Source organism: Lissotriton vulgaris, chromosome 4_1 (genome assembly GCF_964263255.1).
Source record: "Lissotriton vulgaris chromosome 4_1, aLisVul1.2, whole genome shotgun sequence".
Lineage (NCBI taxonomy): Eukaryota > Metazoa > Chordata > Amphibia > Caudata > Salamandridae > Lissotriton > Lissotriton vulgaris.
The window spans coordinates 878,695,447-878,711,762 of NC_141691.1; the positions used below are offsets into that span (position 1 = coordinate 878,695,447).

At 40.8% G+C, this 16,316-nt stretch overlaps 1 protein-coding gene across 2 annotated transcripts in view; it reads left to right on the forward strand.

Moving 5' to 3' along the window:
- Nucleotides 1-16,316, forward strand: part of LOC147722680 (cadherin-10-like) — an 862,765-nt gene that overhangs the window by 734,857 nt on the left and 111,592 nt on the right. For both annotated transcript variants that reach the window (XM_086965170.1, XM_086965171.1), the window contains exon 7: nucleotides 15,046-15,299. In XM_086965170.1, the coding sequence (XP_086821296.1) occupies nucleotides 15,046-15,299 (254 nt within the window). The remainder of the gene's footprint in view (nucleotides 1-15,045; nucleotides 15,300-16,316) is intronic.

Here is a 16,316-nt window from a genome sequence, read left to right on the forward strand (position 1 = left end):
AGTTTAAAATAAGAACCACATGGAGAGTAAACTGGAGGATCTTGAGAACCATTCCCACAGGTCAAACCTCCGAATAGTTGGGGTCCCCGCAGGTATTGAAGGTTCTCAAACTCTGCAATGGGTCAACTCCTTCATTAAGCAGAAAGTTCTTCCGGAATTTGAAGGAGATCTTACTATTACTAGGGCACATCGAGTCCCAACCTCCCCTTCCCCAGCTCCACTATGCCACAAACAATGTTGCTGTACTTTGCAGACTTTCGAATAAAGGAAAGAATCTTGACAAAGGCGATTCAGCAGAGGCAGTTTTTAGTAAACGAAAGTATCAAGTGTTGCATATTTTCTGATATGACTGCCGCTGCTGCACGTAGATGAAAATTATTTCTTAAGATTCTTCATTTGTTCAAAGCCCATGGTACCCAAGCAACAATTGCCCAACAATCGTAACTGCAAGTTCTAGTTAAGGGAAAGTTTTTTATGTTTTCTGATTTGGAAGAAGCACAGGCATTATTAAAAGAGATGTTGCATGGATCCGGAGCTTAAGGGAACTGTTTAAAATACTCGGATCCGCTATATATGAACAAAAAGGGCTTCTCTTGTTTTTGGTGCTAAGTGTGCTCGTCAACCAGATAATTTTGATTGGTTTTTCTTTTTTTTTTGCTGGGGTCAGTGGTATCTCCTAGGGTGTAATTTCATGACACCAAGGAGGCTAGATGGGTGGGACGAAATGTGGCTAGCGTGGCTAGTGGGGGCATCTCCACATTTCAATTTGTGGGTTTTCTTTGGGGTGGGGTTGGGAAAGGGTTAACTGCACGAAAAAGAGCAGGAGCAGAAGGTACAGATAGTAAGCAATTTATACATTTGTCACTGAATAAACCAGGAGTTTACTCTAGAGATAGAAACATCAATAGAAATCGGTAAATGTAAGATCCTATCAGTCAACGTTAACAGAATTTTAAATAAACGAAAGTACGGCGCTCTTATTAAATGGCTGATATCATTCAACCCCCAAGTCTTGTTTTTTTGAGGAGACACACTTAAAATCCAATTCCTCTAAATTACTTTTATCCAGGGTTTTTTCTAATGTTTTCTTTGCGTCTGCAGGCATTGCCATGAGAGAAGTTGCCATCTATTTTTCTAGAAAACTACCCTGGGAATTTTTACAAGTTCATAGGGATCCACAGGGGAGATGGATATGGGAGGCAACAAGGTTAGAGGGGAGGACCTTGAATTTAATAAATTACTCTGGCCCTGTCTCAGATGACATCTCAGGGCTGGTTAAAATTAATGAGCTTTTGAGGGGAGCCCCTGGACAGTTTATTGTAGGAGCGGATTTTAACTTTATACAGGATTTAAGAGAGAATACTTCAAATAAAAATAAAAAACAACTGAAACCAAATACCAAAAACATGGTGGAGACCATTAAACAAGAATATCAACCAGTAGATCCTTGGCGAAATAATAACCCTGATAAAAATGTTTACCTGTTACTCGCACCGTTTTCAAACTGCATCCCGAATTGATTTTTTTCTTACATCCAGGTCTCTTCAGGTTTTCAAAGCAGATATCTGGTGCAATCCCTTCTCGGACTACGCGTATATTGGGCTCAAACTCATCTTTTGGGGGGAGAGCAGAGGTCAGCATAGGTGGCAGCTAGACCGCCTCCCCATCCAAGACCAGGATTGGGTGAAAAACTTTAGAGACTGGATTTCCGAATACTTTAAGATTAATGAGAACACTGTGGATCCTTTTTCCGCGTGGGGCGGGTTCAAGGCGGCAGCTCGCGGGCAAATAATTGCCTATACGGCTGCTTAGTCAAATGCTCGGAGGCCTAAAATAGCTGAACTACAAACAGCAGTTGAAAAAAGAGTATGTCCTCCAGATTCAGCGGCACCCCAATCAACTCGAGCAGGCAAGAACAGCTCTGAGGGATTTTTTTGTTTTAGAAGAGATCTGCAGTTCTAAAATGTATCAACAAAAGGTTTTCGAGGACAGTTGGTACACTTTTGGCTAATTCGACAAGAAAAAAAACATAAAGCAGCCATAATATCTAAAGTTCTTGACCCCCAGACCGGTCACGAAGTTGTCAATGGCGACGAGATTCCACAGATCTTCTTAGAACATTTCCACCAACTTTATTCTACAGAATATTCGGTGAGGGAGGAGCTGATCGAGGATTATTTTTCAAACGTGAATATTCCCAAACTTTCAGATAACCGGATCAGTCAACTAGGATCTGATGTGGAATCAGCTGAGATATTGGCATCTTTTAAAGCAACAGCCAGGGCAAAAGCATGCGGACAGGATGGTTTCCCCATCGAATTTATAAAACTTTTTCAAAAGAATTAATCGCACCTTTGAAAAAACAATTTAATTATTTTAAAAAGGGTGCTTTGGTTCCTGCACTTTTTAAAGAGGCGATAATTGTGTCCTTTGTTTAAAAAGATAAATATCCTACGGATGTTAATTCATATAGGCCCATCAGTCTCTTGAATTCAGATTATAAGATTTTAATGAAAGTATGGGCGAGCGCTTTTTATTTGCCGCCCAAGAGACAATTCATAGAGACCAGACTGGTTTTATAGCAGGTAGATCTATGGCGGCCAATATCGAGTTTTTAATACATGCCTTGGACTATTTTAATACCAATCTTATTCTGGCATGTATTATAACGGTTGATGCTGAGAAAGCATTTGACTTGGTTAATTGGAGAACACTGTTTTTTGCCCTCGGTCAATTTGGCTTTCCTTCTCAGGTTATTAACATGCTACGTAATATTTACAAAGGGGCTTCGGCCCTGGTAGCGATAAATTTGAAACGAGCAGGAATTATAAAAATAAACTGTGGGACAAGACAAGGTTGTCCGCTTTCGCCATTGCTTTTTACTTTTATTATAGAGCCATTGGTAATTAAAATGCAAAATAATGCTGCTATTCAACACCCCATCCCTGGCATGGCGAAGCTGAATCTTTTTGCGGACGATATTATTTTATATTTGATGCCCGACAAAGATAATCTGGAAATGGTATTAAGGGAATTTAGGAATTTCGAGCTAATTGGCGGCTATAAAATAAACTCTAACAAAACTAAAGCCTTTGCCCTCAATACAGATTCAAATCTTTTTCCATCTTGTTTGAGGGCTCAAGCCTCAAAGTTAGATCCAATTAGATATCTTGGGATATTCGTGTCCAGCCAATACCAACAGCTATATACATTGAATTATATATGAAATGAAAAAAGAATGAAAGATAAAATTAAGAGACTTTTAGAACAGTGGCTTTTAAACCCTTTATCATTGGTGGGTAGAATTTCAATAATTAAAATGTCCATACTTCCGTTGCCTATATTTATTTTTATTAATGTCCCTATAAAAATAAACCTGTCTTTTTTTAAAGAAATGGAAACGTTGTTTAGAGAATTTGTCTGAGGAAAAAAAGTGTCAAGGGTTAAGCTGACTAGGTGCAATTACCTACTGCACAGGGGAGTTTAGCTTTGCCTCATTTAAGAACTTATTATGAGGCCGCATTTTTAGACATAGTGGCTGGCTTGATGGGATCTAAATGTACCCGAGATAGCTTCTTTATTTATAAAATGATACAAGAAATTAGTTCTCAAATTTGAGTGTTTTTAAAAACCTACAAACCTCCTAAAAAACTAGATACAAGACCTTAAAGTATTATTCTTTTAGACTTCAGTCCTTTTTTAAAAAGACGGGCTCCTCGGGTCTGCAATATGTGAGACTGAGAGAGTTTACTAGTCTCGGCCTCCAGTTTCGAGAAAGCCATCTAAATAATTGGGAAGGTTGTAGGCTACGGGAGCTAAGACATTTTGTTATTCAAAATAGGGTGACCTCCTGGCAAGAGGTAATGGCAAGTGCTGAAAGCCTTAGGAAACCTACCTTTTTTGAATATTTGCAAGTGGTTCATTTTCTAAAAAACACTAATGGCATTTTTGATGCTCCAAATGAACTTGTGGTTGCTCTCTACGGGACCAAAGTTAATGGCGTAGGGAATTGGTACCGCTTGCTACATCATCAGGGACAAGTTCCCTTGATAGAGAGCCATTTGGCTAAAATCGGTCGCGAGACACAATTTATTTTTTCTCTTAATGACTGGGAAGCCCTAAGCAGCCTAGGTAGTAAATCCCTGCGCGCAGCTCATTTTAAAAGGATGGCCTTCTTATCGCAATGACTCTCCTACTTGACTCCAGAAGCTCTGGTAAAAAGATATTTGGAGGTCGAAAATAAATGCTTTCGCTGCCAGGCCGATAGAGAAGGTGGGTGGCACCATATTTATTTTACTTGCCACGGTTGAGGCCCTTTTAGGAGGCAATTTTTGTAGACATAGAGCTGACAATTGGAAAGAGAGTTCAGCTTGAGGCCGAGGCTGCTGTTTAGATTATGTAGCGACAGAATGATGTTACCAGAGGCCGAAAAAGTTTCTCTATTTATTTCTTGTACTGTAGCCCGTTCTCTAATTCTTCAGAATTGGAAATCTAGTGACACTCCCTCTCCTTTGAAGTGGTATAATAAAATGAAAAGGACACAACATTTTGAAGAAGCTTATGCAAGACGGGTGGGAGCCACTAAGAAATTTGAAAAAAAATGTACGTTTTTTAGTAATTTAGAAAAGCTAAAGGAGGTATAGTAACACTCAATATTGATGTAGAAGTTGTAGCAGTTATTGTGATAAAAAGCACTAGCATTTTTCTTGCTGTTGCACTTTAGAAGCACTTTCCTTGCTGTTGCACGTTATTAAATGTTTTTGCACATTGGTATTTTTTGTAATTATTGTTGATGTTATTAGCTGCTACAGCTATATCTTTTTAAATTTTGTCCTGGAAAGAAGAAGCTATCGTATTTTTGTAAAAAATGGTTTCAATAATTATTTTAATCATAATATGTATATCATGTACTTAATGCTCTGCTCAATACAAAAAATAAGTGGCTTCTCCAGTGGCAGACGCAGGCCCTTTAGTAGAGAAAGATCCACTGACTTGCAGAGAAATCTAAATTAAAAAGAATTGACAGAGGAGGGAAATTTGTTGCAAGGGTGGTTGGAAAATCCACTGTCCCAACTCTGAGTCTGTCCATATAAGTTGGTGAATATTACCTTGCCTTACATAATTAAATGCTCAACTTTCAATTTACTGTAAACAATTGTCAACCCTTTAAAGTTGTTTTCAAGAGTGGTTGTTCAATTTATAAATCTTAAATTGTGAAACTATATCAACAGAATTTTTAATACACCAATTTTTTTTTTAGCCCCAAACAACATGTATTCAACAAAGAGAAAAACAGCTCTCATAAAACTTTCAGAACCATGACAAAATGATGCCATTCGACAAAAAAGATAGGTAGCACAGATGCCGAGGGATTTACCTAAAACCAATCTTTCCGATTGATTTTTTATTCATTTATGATGCCTAGAAATGACATCTCAAGTCAACTGAAGATTATTTAAGCTATATAGAGTAATTAGAAAAAAAGAAATCAATCTGAGATGCAGGTGTATGTGTTTTCATATTTATATTAGAAAAAAATGATATTTAAACAAATAATCACAGGGGTACAAAACATAAATCTCATTGTACATAGACAATGTTTGTTCCAATGTATTTTTAGTGTTATATAACATATGTTGATGTACGTTATGCTCACTTTCAGACATACAACTAGAGACTGTTTTTTAAAAATACAAGACTCTTTGAAGGTGTTAACAATTTTTAAAAAGATAGTTGGGTTATGCGTCAACTTTTCAGTCTCAGTTGTTGCACATCTGTGAGACCATCTTCAGGACTGCATCTTTTAATGAAGATGAAGGACCCCCGCATAAATATTTAAAAAGGGTATAGGACAAACTTCGAAGTATCTCATCAAGCTTTAACCTTTAAAATATACACCTGTAGTGAAACGAGCAGAGATTGCCTGAAAGTACGTGAGGATAGAAGATAGTCACCATATTTATAGTTCATTATCTATACATTTCTCATGATAGATAATAATTGTGCCCAGTACGTAAGATTTATCAGAGCAACATTTAGAAGGAAGCCAGGAGAAAGACCTTATGGTGCATAGCTTTTTAGTTTTCAGAGCTATAGCCAAGTAAATGAATAAGAAAATGAATTTGAAGACCTTCGCCTGACTACACCAGCCCAGATCCATTTCATATTATATTGTCGTGTAGAGTGTGTTGAGGGCAAGGAGACTGACAACCGCATTAACTGCTTATGTGTTGCTTCAGTGATTGCTATATCAGGTGATATGAGAAATCCGGGCCATACATGTCCCAAAGTAAAAGCGATTACACTGTCTTCTTTACCTCAGCATTGTCAGGTGTTTGAAGTATTAGTGGAGAGAGGGAACAGTATGGGTTTAAATGGTTACAACACTATGGTAGGCCATTTTGGAAGTTTGTTTTTAATTCAACAAAGTATTAGTGGAGAGAGGGAACAGTATGGGTTTCAATGGTTACAACACTATGGTAGGCCATTTTGGAAGTTTGTTTTTAATTCAACAAAAAGAAGCACTGTGTGGGAACTTTCCTGGGACCTCACTTATACGTGAAAATACTTTCAAAGTTGCACCACACCTATTTGTTTTTCTGAATACTTACCTGTCAGGAATGAGAACATTGCTCAGTTCAAAAACTGGATTTGGTGATTTAGTGCTTTACTTAATTATGAAGGTCAATAACTGGATTTGTGTATCTATGACATCACTTGCAGGATTGTAGAAGGCACCTTAAGTTGTTTATATGTTTTGTGGCAGTCATTGAAACTGGATTAACTGCATGTTGGCTTTGGTGTTTTCTCTGATACCCACTGGTATTGATGAAAGTCGAGAACCACCCATTGGTATACTATTCTGAAATTGTTTGTGTTGCCTAATGAGTGAACTGCATTTCTGCTTTAGACCCAGTGTGTAGGTCCCCTAATCCATGGGAACCCTTCAAACTGAGGAGAAGTAGTTCTGAAGAGACACACTTTAGAGTGCACTGAGATGGGGAGGTCCACAGATGTACTCCAAATAGTGCAATCACAAGGACTAGTCTTAGCCTCCTCTGCACAAGCCGTGGCGGATAGCTGCATGATTATGTATCTTTGTCCTTTATCTGGTGTACTGAGAGAAGTTTCCTATGTGCTTCCCCTGTGTAAATTAAGTTAAGAGAATTGTAAAAGACAGGATTCTCCTCATTGTTTTTTATTGATTATTTCTTTGAGACGTGTGTGATTATAATGAGCATAACTTTTTGGAATGTTGATTGTGATCACTGGAACATGTATGTAGTGTACATGCACTGTTGTCACAGTCTGTTTGCCTATTTGTAAGATAACCATACCTAAATGCTACATGCATTTATTTAAGAATGACAGTTGAAAGCATGTAGGATTGATGCTGTCCAGACAGAGGACAGTCCATCCACACTTCTTTGTCCTTTGCTACTGAATGAAATTAGGTTGTTAGTTATGCAGGATGTGAGGCCTGCACAAGTAATAGGTCCACAATTTCCCCTTACAAAGAACCAAGCACCCCATTGTTTCACTTTCCTTGACAAAGCAGAGCAGTCCAAGGCCTACTCAACGGAGATGGTGTGGAATAATAAACACTAAAAAAGGAGAAAATATATGCAAGGCATTTTGGGGTGAGGAACATTGAATATTTAAGTAGGAGCACACCCACTGAGTTGGAGAGAGACACAAAGCGGAAGGGAGCATCTCCTATATCCTTTTATATCTTGGGGTGCTCTGTCCCACCTGGGCCCCTTGTATGCCTCCATTTGTTGGGGAAAGCTGGCTGCCGTGGTTGGGTCTCTGCACAAGCAACGTCTCCTGTGATACCATGGGAGCCATCAGCTCTTCTCCCCTGCCGGCTCCAGTTGCCCAGGGAGTTCATTTGTGGTGGATGTCCTGCTCACCTATGAGCCTGCCACAGGAAGTTGGGAACAGGCCCACTACTGCTGAGGGGAATGTAGCAGCACTGCACCTGCTCCAGTTGGTGTTGGGAAACAAAAGGGGATGATGGACGGAGCGTTTGAGCAAATCAAACACTCACCCCCAGGCAACTGATCTAGGTTTAATCCATCACCATTCTTTATTTCACTCAGCCACCCCAGTTCAGACATGGCCATATGCAAATCAGTCTGACCCTGTGCCTCATGGGAACAGTCCAGCCCGAACTGCCAAGCCATGTCTTCCCTGGACCGGAAACAAGCATCCTGGGACCGGTTTCGGATTCATAATCCTCATCAGCCAGGCTATCTTGAATCCAGTGGCCAAGTGAGCAAGGGACTCACGTCTGAGCATACCCTGCCAACTTAGGGCGAACAAAGCAAAACAAAAGGGGATGATGGACGGAGCGTTTGAGCAAATCAAACACTCACCCCCAGTCAACTGATCTGGATTTAATCCATCACCATTCTTTAGCTCGCTCAGCCACCCCAGTTCAGACATGGCCATATGCAAATCAGTCTGACCCTGTGCCTCATGGGAACAGTCCAGCCCGAACTGCCAAGCCATGTCTTCCCTGGACCGGAAACACATCCTGGGACCGGTTTCGGATCATAATCCTCATCAGCCAGGCTATCTTGAATCCAGTGGCCAAGTGAGCAAGGGACTCACGTCTGAACATACCCTGCCAACTTAGGGCGAACAAAGCGAAACAAAAGGGGATAATGGACGGAGCGTTTGAGCAAATCAAACACTCACCCCCAGGCAACTGATCTGGGTTTAATCCATCACCATTCTTTAGCTCACTCAGCCACCCCGTTCAGACATGGCCATATGCAAATCAGTCTGACCCTGTGCCTCATGGGAACAGTCCAGCCCGAACTGCCAAGCCATGTCTTCCCTGGACCGGAAACAAGCATCCTGGGACCGGTTTCGGATTCATAATCCTGATTAGCTAGGCTATCTTGAATCCAGTGGCCAAGTGAGCAAGGGACTCACGTCTGAGCATACCCTGCCAATTTAGGGCGAACAAAGCGAAACAAAAGGGGATGATGGACAGTTGGGGTCTGGAGTTGGGATCCCGGGCCCCTTTTTTTGCTTCCTGGACGGGCAACAGTGCTCCACCTTTCCGTTTTGGTGTTGGGGGCCCAGAGATGAGGTCCCAGACCACCATGATAAAACAACCAGTCCTAGGGCTCAGATCATCAGGCCTCTGGAGCTCTGGCTATGGGGCCTCACACAGAGTCCCAGCCAGGGTTTTAATTTTCACATGCTCTATGTGTCGCCCTCCGGGCCCCGGCTTTACCCTTTGAGAGACCCACTGGTCCTGGGTCAACTGGGACAGAGTCCTTAGTCCTTTTGTGCATCAGGGGGTTTCTCCTTCCATTGGTCCATGGCTGTTGCAATCCCATGGTTCAGCAGCAAAAAGAAAGTTCTCCACTTGTGCCAGATTTGTTTGCAGGGGCGTGGATGGTTCTAGAAGTCGGGCACCCCTGGCCATCCCTACCATGCCAAATCACCCCACCACCCCTGTCTCAACCCTTCTGCACAGCATCCTGGGACAGTTGAATATGATGTCATCCAGGAGTCATAGTTCACATTTTCTATGGGGACCTGAGCTCTGCTCGTCACTGACATCACTGCCACGGTATTTCCCCTCAAAGATCCCAGTTGTCTTGGCTTCCCCCTTTGTACAGTAGGCTTATGCTGTCGCCATCCCTGGTAGAGTGTGGCAGGTAATTAACAGATGTAGATTTTCATTCCGGTCCCTTTCTCAACAGAAGCTGAAGGAAGCCCTATTAATTACTTCTTTCGGGTGTGGTGGCTCATCAGCCAGGCTATCTTGAATCCAGTGGCCAAGTGAGCAAGGGACCCACGTCAACCCTGCCAACTTAGGGCGAACAAAGCAAACACAAGGAGATGATGGACGGAGAGTTGAAACTTTTCAGACACACACTCCCAGTCACAGATCTGGGTTGAATCCATCATCATTCTTCAGCTCACTTCGCCACCTCGGTTTAGACCCAGCTATACGCAAATCAGTCTTGAGCATGTGCCTCATGGGAACAGCCCACCCCGAACTGCCAAGCTAGGTCTTCCCTGAGCTGGAAACAAGCATTCTGGGACCGGTTTCTGGCTAACACCCTTCATCAGCCAGACTAGCTTGAATCCAGTGGCAAAGTGAGCAAGGGACCACGTCTTGGCATACCCTGCCAACTTAGGGCGAACAAAGCAAACACAAGGAGATAATGGACGGAGCGCTGAAACTTTTCAGACACTCACCCCCAGTCAGTGATTTAGGCCCAGATCTCTTTACTGGGGTTAATGTACGACATTATTCTGCATTTGGTCCATCAATTGTTCTTTTTGCATTTGTCACCCCGAGTGAGACGGATATGCCCAGACTTGGGTCCCGTGCTCTCCATGCCACTGGAGTCAAGCTATCCTGAAGGATGAGAGCTGAAAGCCCAAAACCGATCCTACAATACTTGATTCCAGTCCAGGGAGGACCTGGCCTGGCAGTTCGGGCTGGACTGTTCTCATTGGGAGCAGGGTCAAGACTGATTTGCATATGGCTGGGTCCAAACTGTAATGGCATGGTGAGGAAAAACACTATGGATTTAGGCCCAGATTTCTGTACTGGGGTGGATGTACGACATTTTTCTGCATTCTGTCTATCAATTGTTCTGTTTGCACTAATATTGTAAGGCTTTCCCCAGGGCAATATGTGACCCTGCAGAGTCCCATACGCACCAGATTACCTGTAAAAAGTTCCTGGCTGTACATGACAGTAGTCTCATATGCCGAGTCTGCACACTTTTTCACAAGCATGTACACACGTGTTTATGTGTAACCAGGCAAGTGCCCCTTACCTTTGCCTTATCCTAAAAGGCAGACACTGGCAGAAAACACACACAGTCCATTTACAGTGTTCTTACCGTGGGTGAAGCTCATATAGTTAGAATCGCCCACAGTAAAATGTCCAAAAATGGGTGATCATAAAGGCTAACAAATCTGGGTTCATTTAATGGTCAGAACCGATTTTGCAACTGCTGATACACTAGGATCCCACCACACCAGTCCCTTGGAAGCTGTCCCTGGATATATGCACATAAACAGAGACTACGTCATGCATTCTGATTAAAAGACATTACCAGACTTGTCTCTAAAGAGTAAACTGTACCTCAGCTTGATTCTTTGGGTACTTGGAATCCAGAGAATTCACTGGATCTGATTTCCAGTGAATAGCTGGTTTACCCAGTGAGTAGTTGATTGCATAGCTGAACTAGAACGTTTAAGACGGAGTTCCCCTCTAGCTTGTCAAACATGTCTGGACCTGGACGTACAAGGAACCATCTGCTGTTGGCGCATAACAACACAGAAATGTGTTCCGTCCTTTTCTTCATGGAAAGCAAGGTGCCTGAAATCATGTGCTCTGCTGAATTGCCTTGGTGCGGCCCTTGTCTACACAGAAGCTACCAGTCATATCAAGGAGTTCAGAGCTGCAGAAACCATTTCTTCAAATCCTTGGAGGTATTTACCACAGAAGAGAACAGAAATGTACTGCTACAAGTGCAGGTGGGCTACATAGTGTCTCTACATGACAGACATAGTCTCTTTTTTATTTTGCTCTTCATTTGATCCTAATTCTTTGGCGATGGTAACAGCATTCACTGGGCTTACAAGCTATCCATATTGAGAGAGACCTGCATGGCCTTATAGAAGCCTTTTTTGCAACTGTTTCTGTGTTTTGGAACATGATCTACTTCACATCTTCATTGAGTTTGGTCTCTCCAGAATGTGGAGTTACTGATCCAGAGCCACTAGGGTAGTTATCCACATTTTGAGCAGCTAACTAAAATGCAGGAGATAGACTTCCCTCCTTGGGATCACTAAATGCCCTTTGTTAAATCTCTCACCTTGTGCTCTTCTATTGTCGGTTACCAAGTAGTTTGTTGTCCTTGCTCTTTCTTAGTTTTGGTTTAATTTTAGATGTTCATGAACACTAGGTTTGAGTTCAGCAAATGTTACTGACTTGTAACAAAGTAACTCCATTTTAAGAGGAGGATGTTAATCTTCATTCTTGTAATGTATTGGTCATTGTCTGGTAATGATTGCAATCATATGTTTACAAAGATTCCATACTTTACAGAAGTTTCAGTGAGTACATTGGTCCGGTATACTTATTATAATAGTGTTTTGCTGATGTTAACACACTGTAAATGTACTTTGCCTTTGATACCATTTAGAATCCTATTTATAACCAGAGTTAAATTTAAATATTCCAGGGGTACTGTGAAAGTGTTGAGTAAAAACTGTTTGAGATGGAAATTCACATTTTTATTGCAACAGTGATTCTTGTGCTTTACTTTGCATGGATCCCTATTACACCATGTCTCTTGATGTAAGCCATGTGTACCTAGAGTCAAAGAGGTTTAGGTGATGCAACTTTATTTTGTGATCTTAGAACCTAGTGGATGGTTAGTAGGGACAACCATAGCATTCTTACTCAAGGAGTGCATGATAGATCATATTTGTAAATGAGGAGGTAATTTCTTTCGATCTTTAGCTAGGTGTTCTCTGCACCGCATAAGCCTTTTACCATTTACCCTTCCCTATTTTCTCAATTATTGATCCAACTTGCTTTGCACCTTCCTATATGTTATCCTTCTCTTGGCATTATTAAAGATATTTTATCCATCTCTTCTTCTATTTATTTCTTTCATTTTTTATTTTTAGTTACGGAATTTGTAATTGATATGGCATCAAACAGAAAACTATTGCTCAATCAGTTGTTATGTGTTTTAATTTTGCTTTTTTTAGTGTATTGGTTGAAGTTGTCCAGAATACACTACTATCTATAATTAAGCCTAAGGCTACAAATTTCTTAGCACTTCAGCATATGGGTGTGATTACTCAGTTGCAATCCGATGCTCCTTATCTTTTAGAGCACTTTACAGCAAGCATGTCATTATGTCTACACCTTTCCTGGACATTTGCATATAGCTATCAGGATTTTCAAAAACGCTGAATGTATTTTAAGTCTATTCAGCATGATTCATTACCATTTCTAGAGGACAGTTAGGTGTGCATAATCGGCAGCGGATTTTTCATGAATAGTTTCCTAGAAAATATAGGGGAAAATTAAACTTCTATTAATGAGCACATAGGCAGATAACACCTCTGCATTTCCCAAACACCATCACTTGACTTTGTCTTTTAGGGGCACTTTTCAAAATCCCTTTTTAGTACAACTAAATGGGGAAAAGTAACTATGGAGCTAATTCACTCAGTAAGGATACTCCATCCCAATGGTGATGGAGTATTCTTACCACCGAGAATGCAGTCCACCCCTCAAATGCATATGAAGGTAGAATTTCGTATTAATCATGGTGCAGTCTACTCTGGACAAACATAGCATACATTTATTTAATATATTCTTTCCACTTTTCAAAAAACAACAATGGGATATGTTTTTAATGTTTGAATAAATAACCAGAAAAAATAGCAAACTAAAGTATTTTCTTTGAACAAAGAATATTCATGCACTGAGAATGCATTTGTAATATATCTATTAATCATTAAAATAATTTATAAGCTATGTAATTGTTACATATGGTTTTACAATCTGTTCCATTCATATATGACTTTGTGCACAAATATGTTTGCTCAGTTACATTTATTTATGTTATTCATTAACAATTTGAAATAGTAAGTTCAAAACCACTAGGAGTCAAAGGGGCATATGTACATCACCTAGAGTGACGTTGTGGTGGCGATAGGGGCTGCGCCTTATTTACAAGGCAGCGTTAAGCCACCTAATGTAGCTTAGCGCTGCCTTGTACATAACTCCCCCTTTCACGCTATGGGTAGCGTGAAAGACGTGGGCAGTGGGTGTTGCAATGGGTGTTCCACCGCAACACCCATTCATTTTGACGCTGCCCTCTATGTACAAGGGTGGCGTACATAGGAGGCAGTGCCAAAATTAAGACCATATAAAAACTGGTCTTAAGATGGCGAACCAAGGAGAAATGCATTATTTCACCTCGTATTTGCTTTTTCCATGTGTGCTGCCTAGTGCAGCACACATGGAAAAAGCAAAAATGCCATTGTTTGTTTATGTAAAAGGTGTCCCTTCCTGTACATTAACAAACTTAAAAAAAAATCTATTTTGTCACTTTCAAGTGTGCGGCATAAAGCAGCACTCATGAAAGTGACAAAATTCCATTTTAGGATTGTTTATGTGCAGGAAGGAATACCTTCCTACACAAACAATCCTCCCCTGCAGGCAGACACCCTTGCACTCTGGAACAAGGGAGACTGCGTTGGCGTTAAGTTACTAAACTTAGCGCCATCGCCGGGGGAAACGCAAGGTTGCACCACATTCTTGTAAATATGGTGCAGCCTTGGGTGTCAGAAGTTGAAGAGAGAGGCGTTAAGCCAGGAAAACTAACGCCTCTCTCCTCCACTTCCTTATACATATCCCCCTAAGTACTTTACCAAAATCGAAGTAAAGAACAGGAGGCATATTATTTATTATAGATAGAGCACCACAGAGTGCAAAAGTAATAGCACGTCATATTACACAAGCAGCAAAAAAGATGGGAATGGATTTACCTTGTATTCTCATCAGTGTAACATTTTAGTAATATGACCCTTGATGTCTCATCACCAAATTGCTCTAGTTTCTTACACCCACTGCACATATAACCGGCTAACTCATCTTCGTTGCCTGTTACCTCTAACAAAATCAGTATTTTTTTCTAATCATACCCAACTACATTATTTGCATTTCAAATGTAAATAATAATTATGTCCCGAAATTCAGAAGCCCATTTTTAAGACGTACCTTATAAATCAGGAATGTTTAAAATGTGTCCATGTGGGAATAAGTCATACCCGATTTTACCACGTAAATGTTTTCGATTCAGATTCATTATATCTAAATGATTATTATATAGCTATCCTAAAAAGGTACCAGGGCTTCGACTTCTCTGGATCTATCTTGGATATGCCACCCTTAAATAATATTTTAAATCTGTTTCGCTCAATGAAGTCTACATCTTTCAACATGTTCTCTGTCTGTCTTTTGTCATGCAGTACCTGGATTATGAGACACGAAGGCTTTACACCCTAAAAGTTGAAGCGATGAACATCCATATGGATCCACGTTTTTACTATCTAGGGCCGTTTAAGGATACAGCAGCTGTGAAAATCTCTATTGAAGATGTAGATGAACACCCCATTTTTAGCAGACCATCATATTTGTTTGAGGTTCTTGAAGATATCGACATCGGAACCATTGTTGGAACAGTGATGGCCCGAGACCCAGATGGTGCTTCAAGTCCTATCAGGTACATTTAAGAATTTTTCAAAGTGAATCAAAAATGCTCTGCATTGTTCACAGTCGCAGGACCCGACTCACAAAGGGACTTATGGCTCGTAAAGTTATGAGTGCAGTCGAAGCGGATTCTGCGCACTCGGGGCAGAATCTCCGCATTGCAGTGCTCAGGGCAGAGATTCCGCCCCAAGTGTGGAGACTCCGCATTCATAACTTTACAAGTTGGAAATCCCTTTGTGAATCGGGCCCACAGGGTTTAACATTATATTGGATGTCTATGGGCTGTACTGGTCAAATGTCCCAATTGGGTCAATATTTCGGGTCACTAGGGCATTGCTGTAATTACTGACTGTTTTACGAAGCATACACAGCTGTTTCTGTTATACTCATTGCTTAGGTGTGCAATTTGCACCCACACAATACCAACAGTGTTACACAATCAGTGAAACCTGATGGTGCCTTTTAGGAGATGGCTTAGTGTGTACATGGAACCTCCCAAGCACACCCTGCTGGTAGCTGCACTGCGTACATTTTGTAGATGCTGATCACTTCACCTTTCACTGATGCATTCACTTGAAAAAGATTCCTGCATTAAACGGGGGTATTTTTTGTAATAGGATGTATGCTGTCCACCTATTCTTTACAATCCCATTGAAGGTACACACCAACATATACTGAGTCACCCGGTTATGTAACTGGCCACAATATGATGGGTTTCACTATCGCATTTTAAAGAAGCTAGTCATTGTTGTGATATTTTCCATTGGAATATAAATATACATTAAAATTGTGTCAAAACAAAAAGTCCTAAATTAATCATTGCCAGGGTATTTTTAATTTAATCTAAATGCATGCCACATTTTCCAGGAAATCATTTAATTGCCTGCTGCCTACTTTGGATTCGTTTTCTAGCAAGGTTGGTCAGTAGTCTGTAGCTAGAAATCTAAAATGTCTCCGTTGTAAACCATTCACTTAAAGTGAAGCGAGTGAGTCTGACCATCTATACAGGTGTGTACTGACCTGGTGAGAG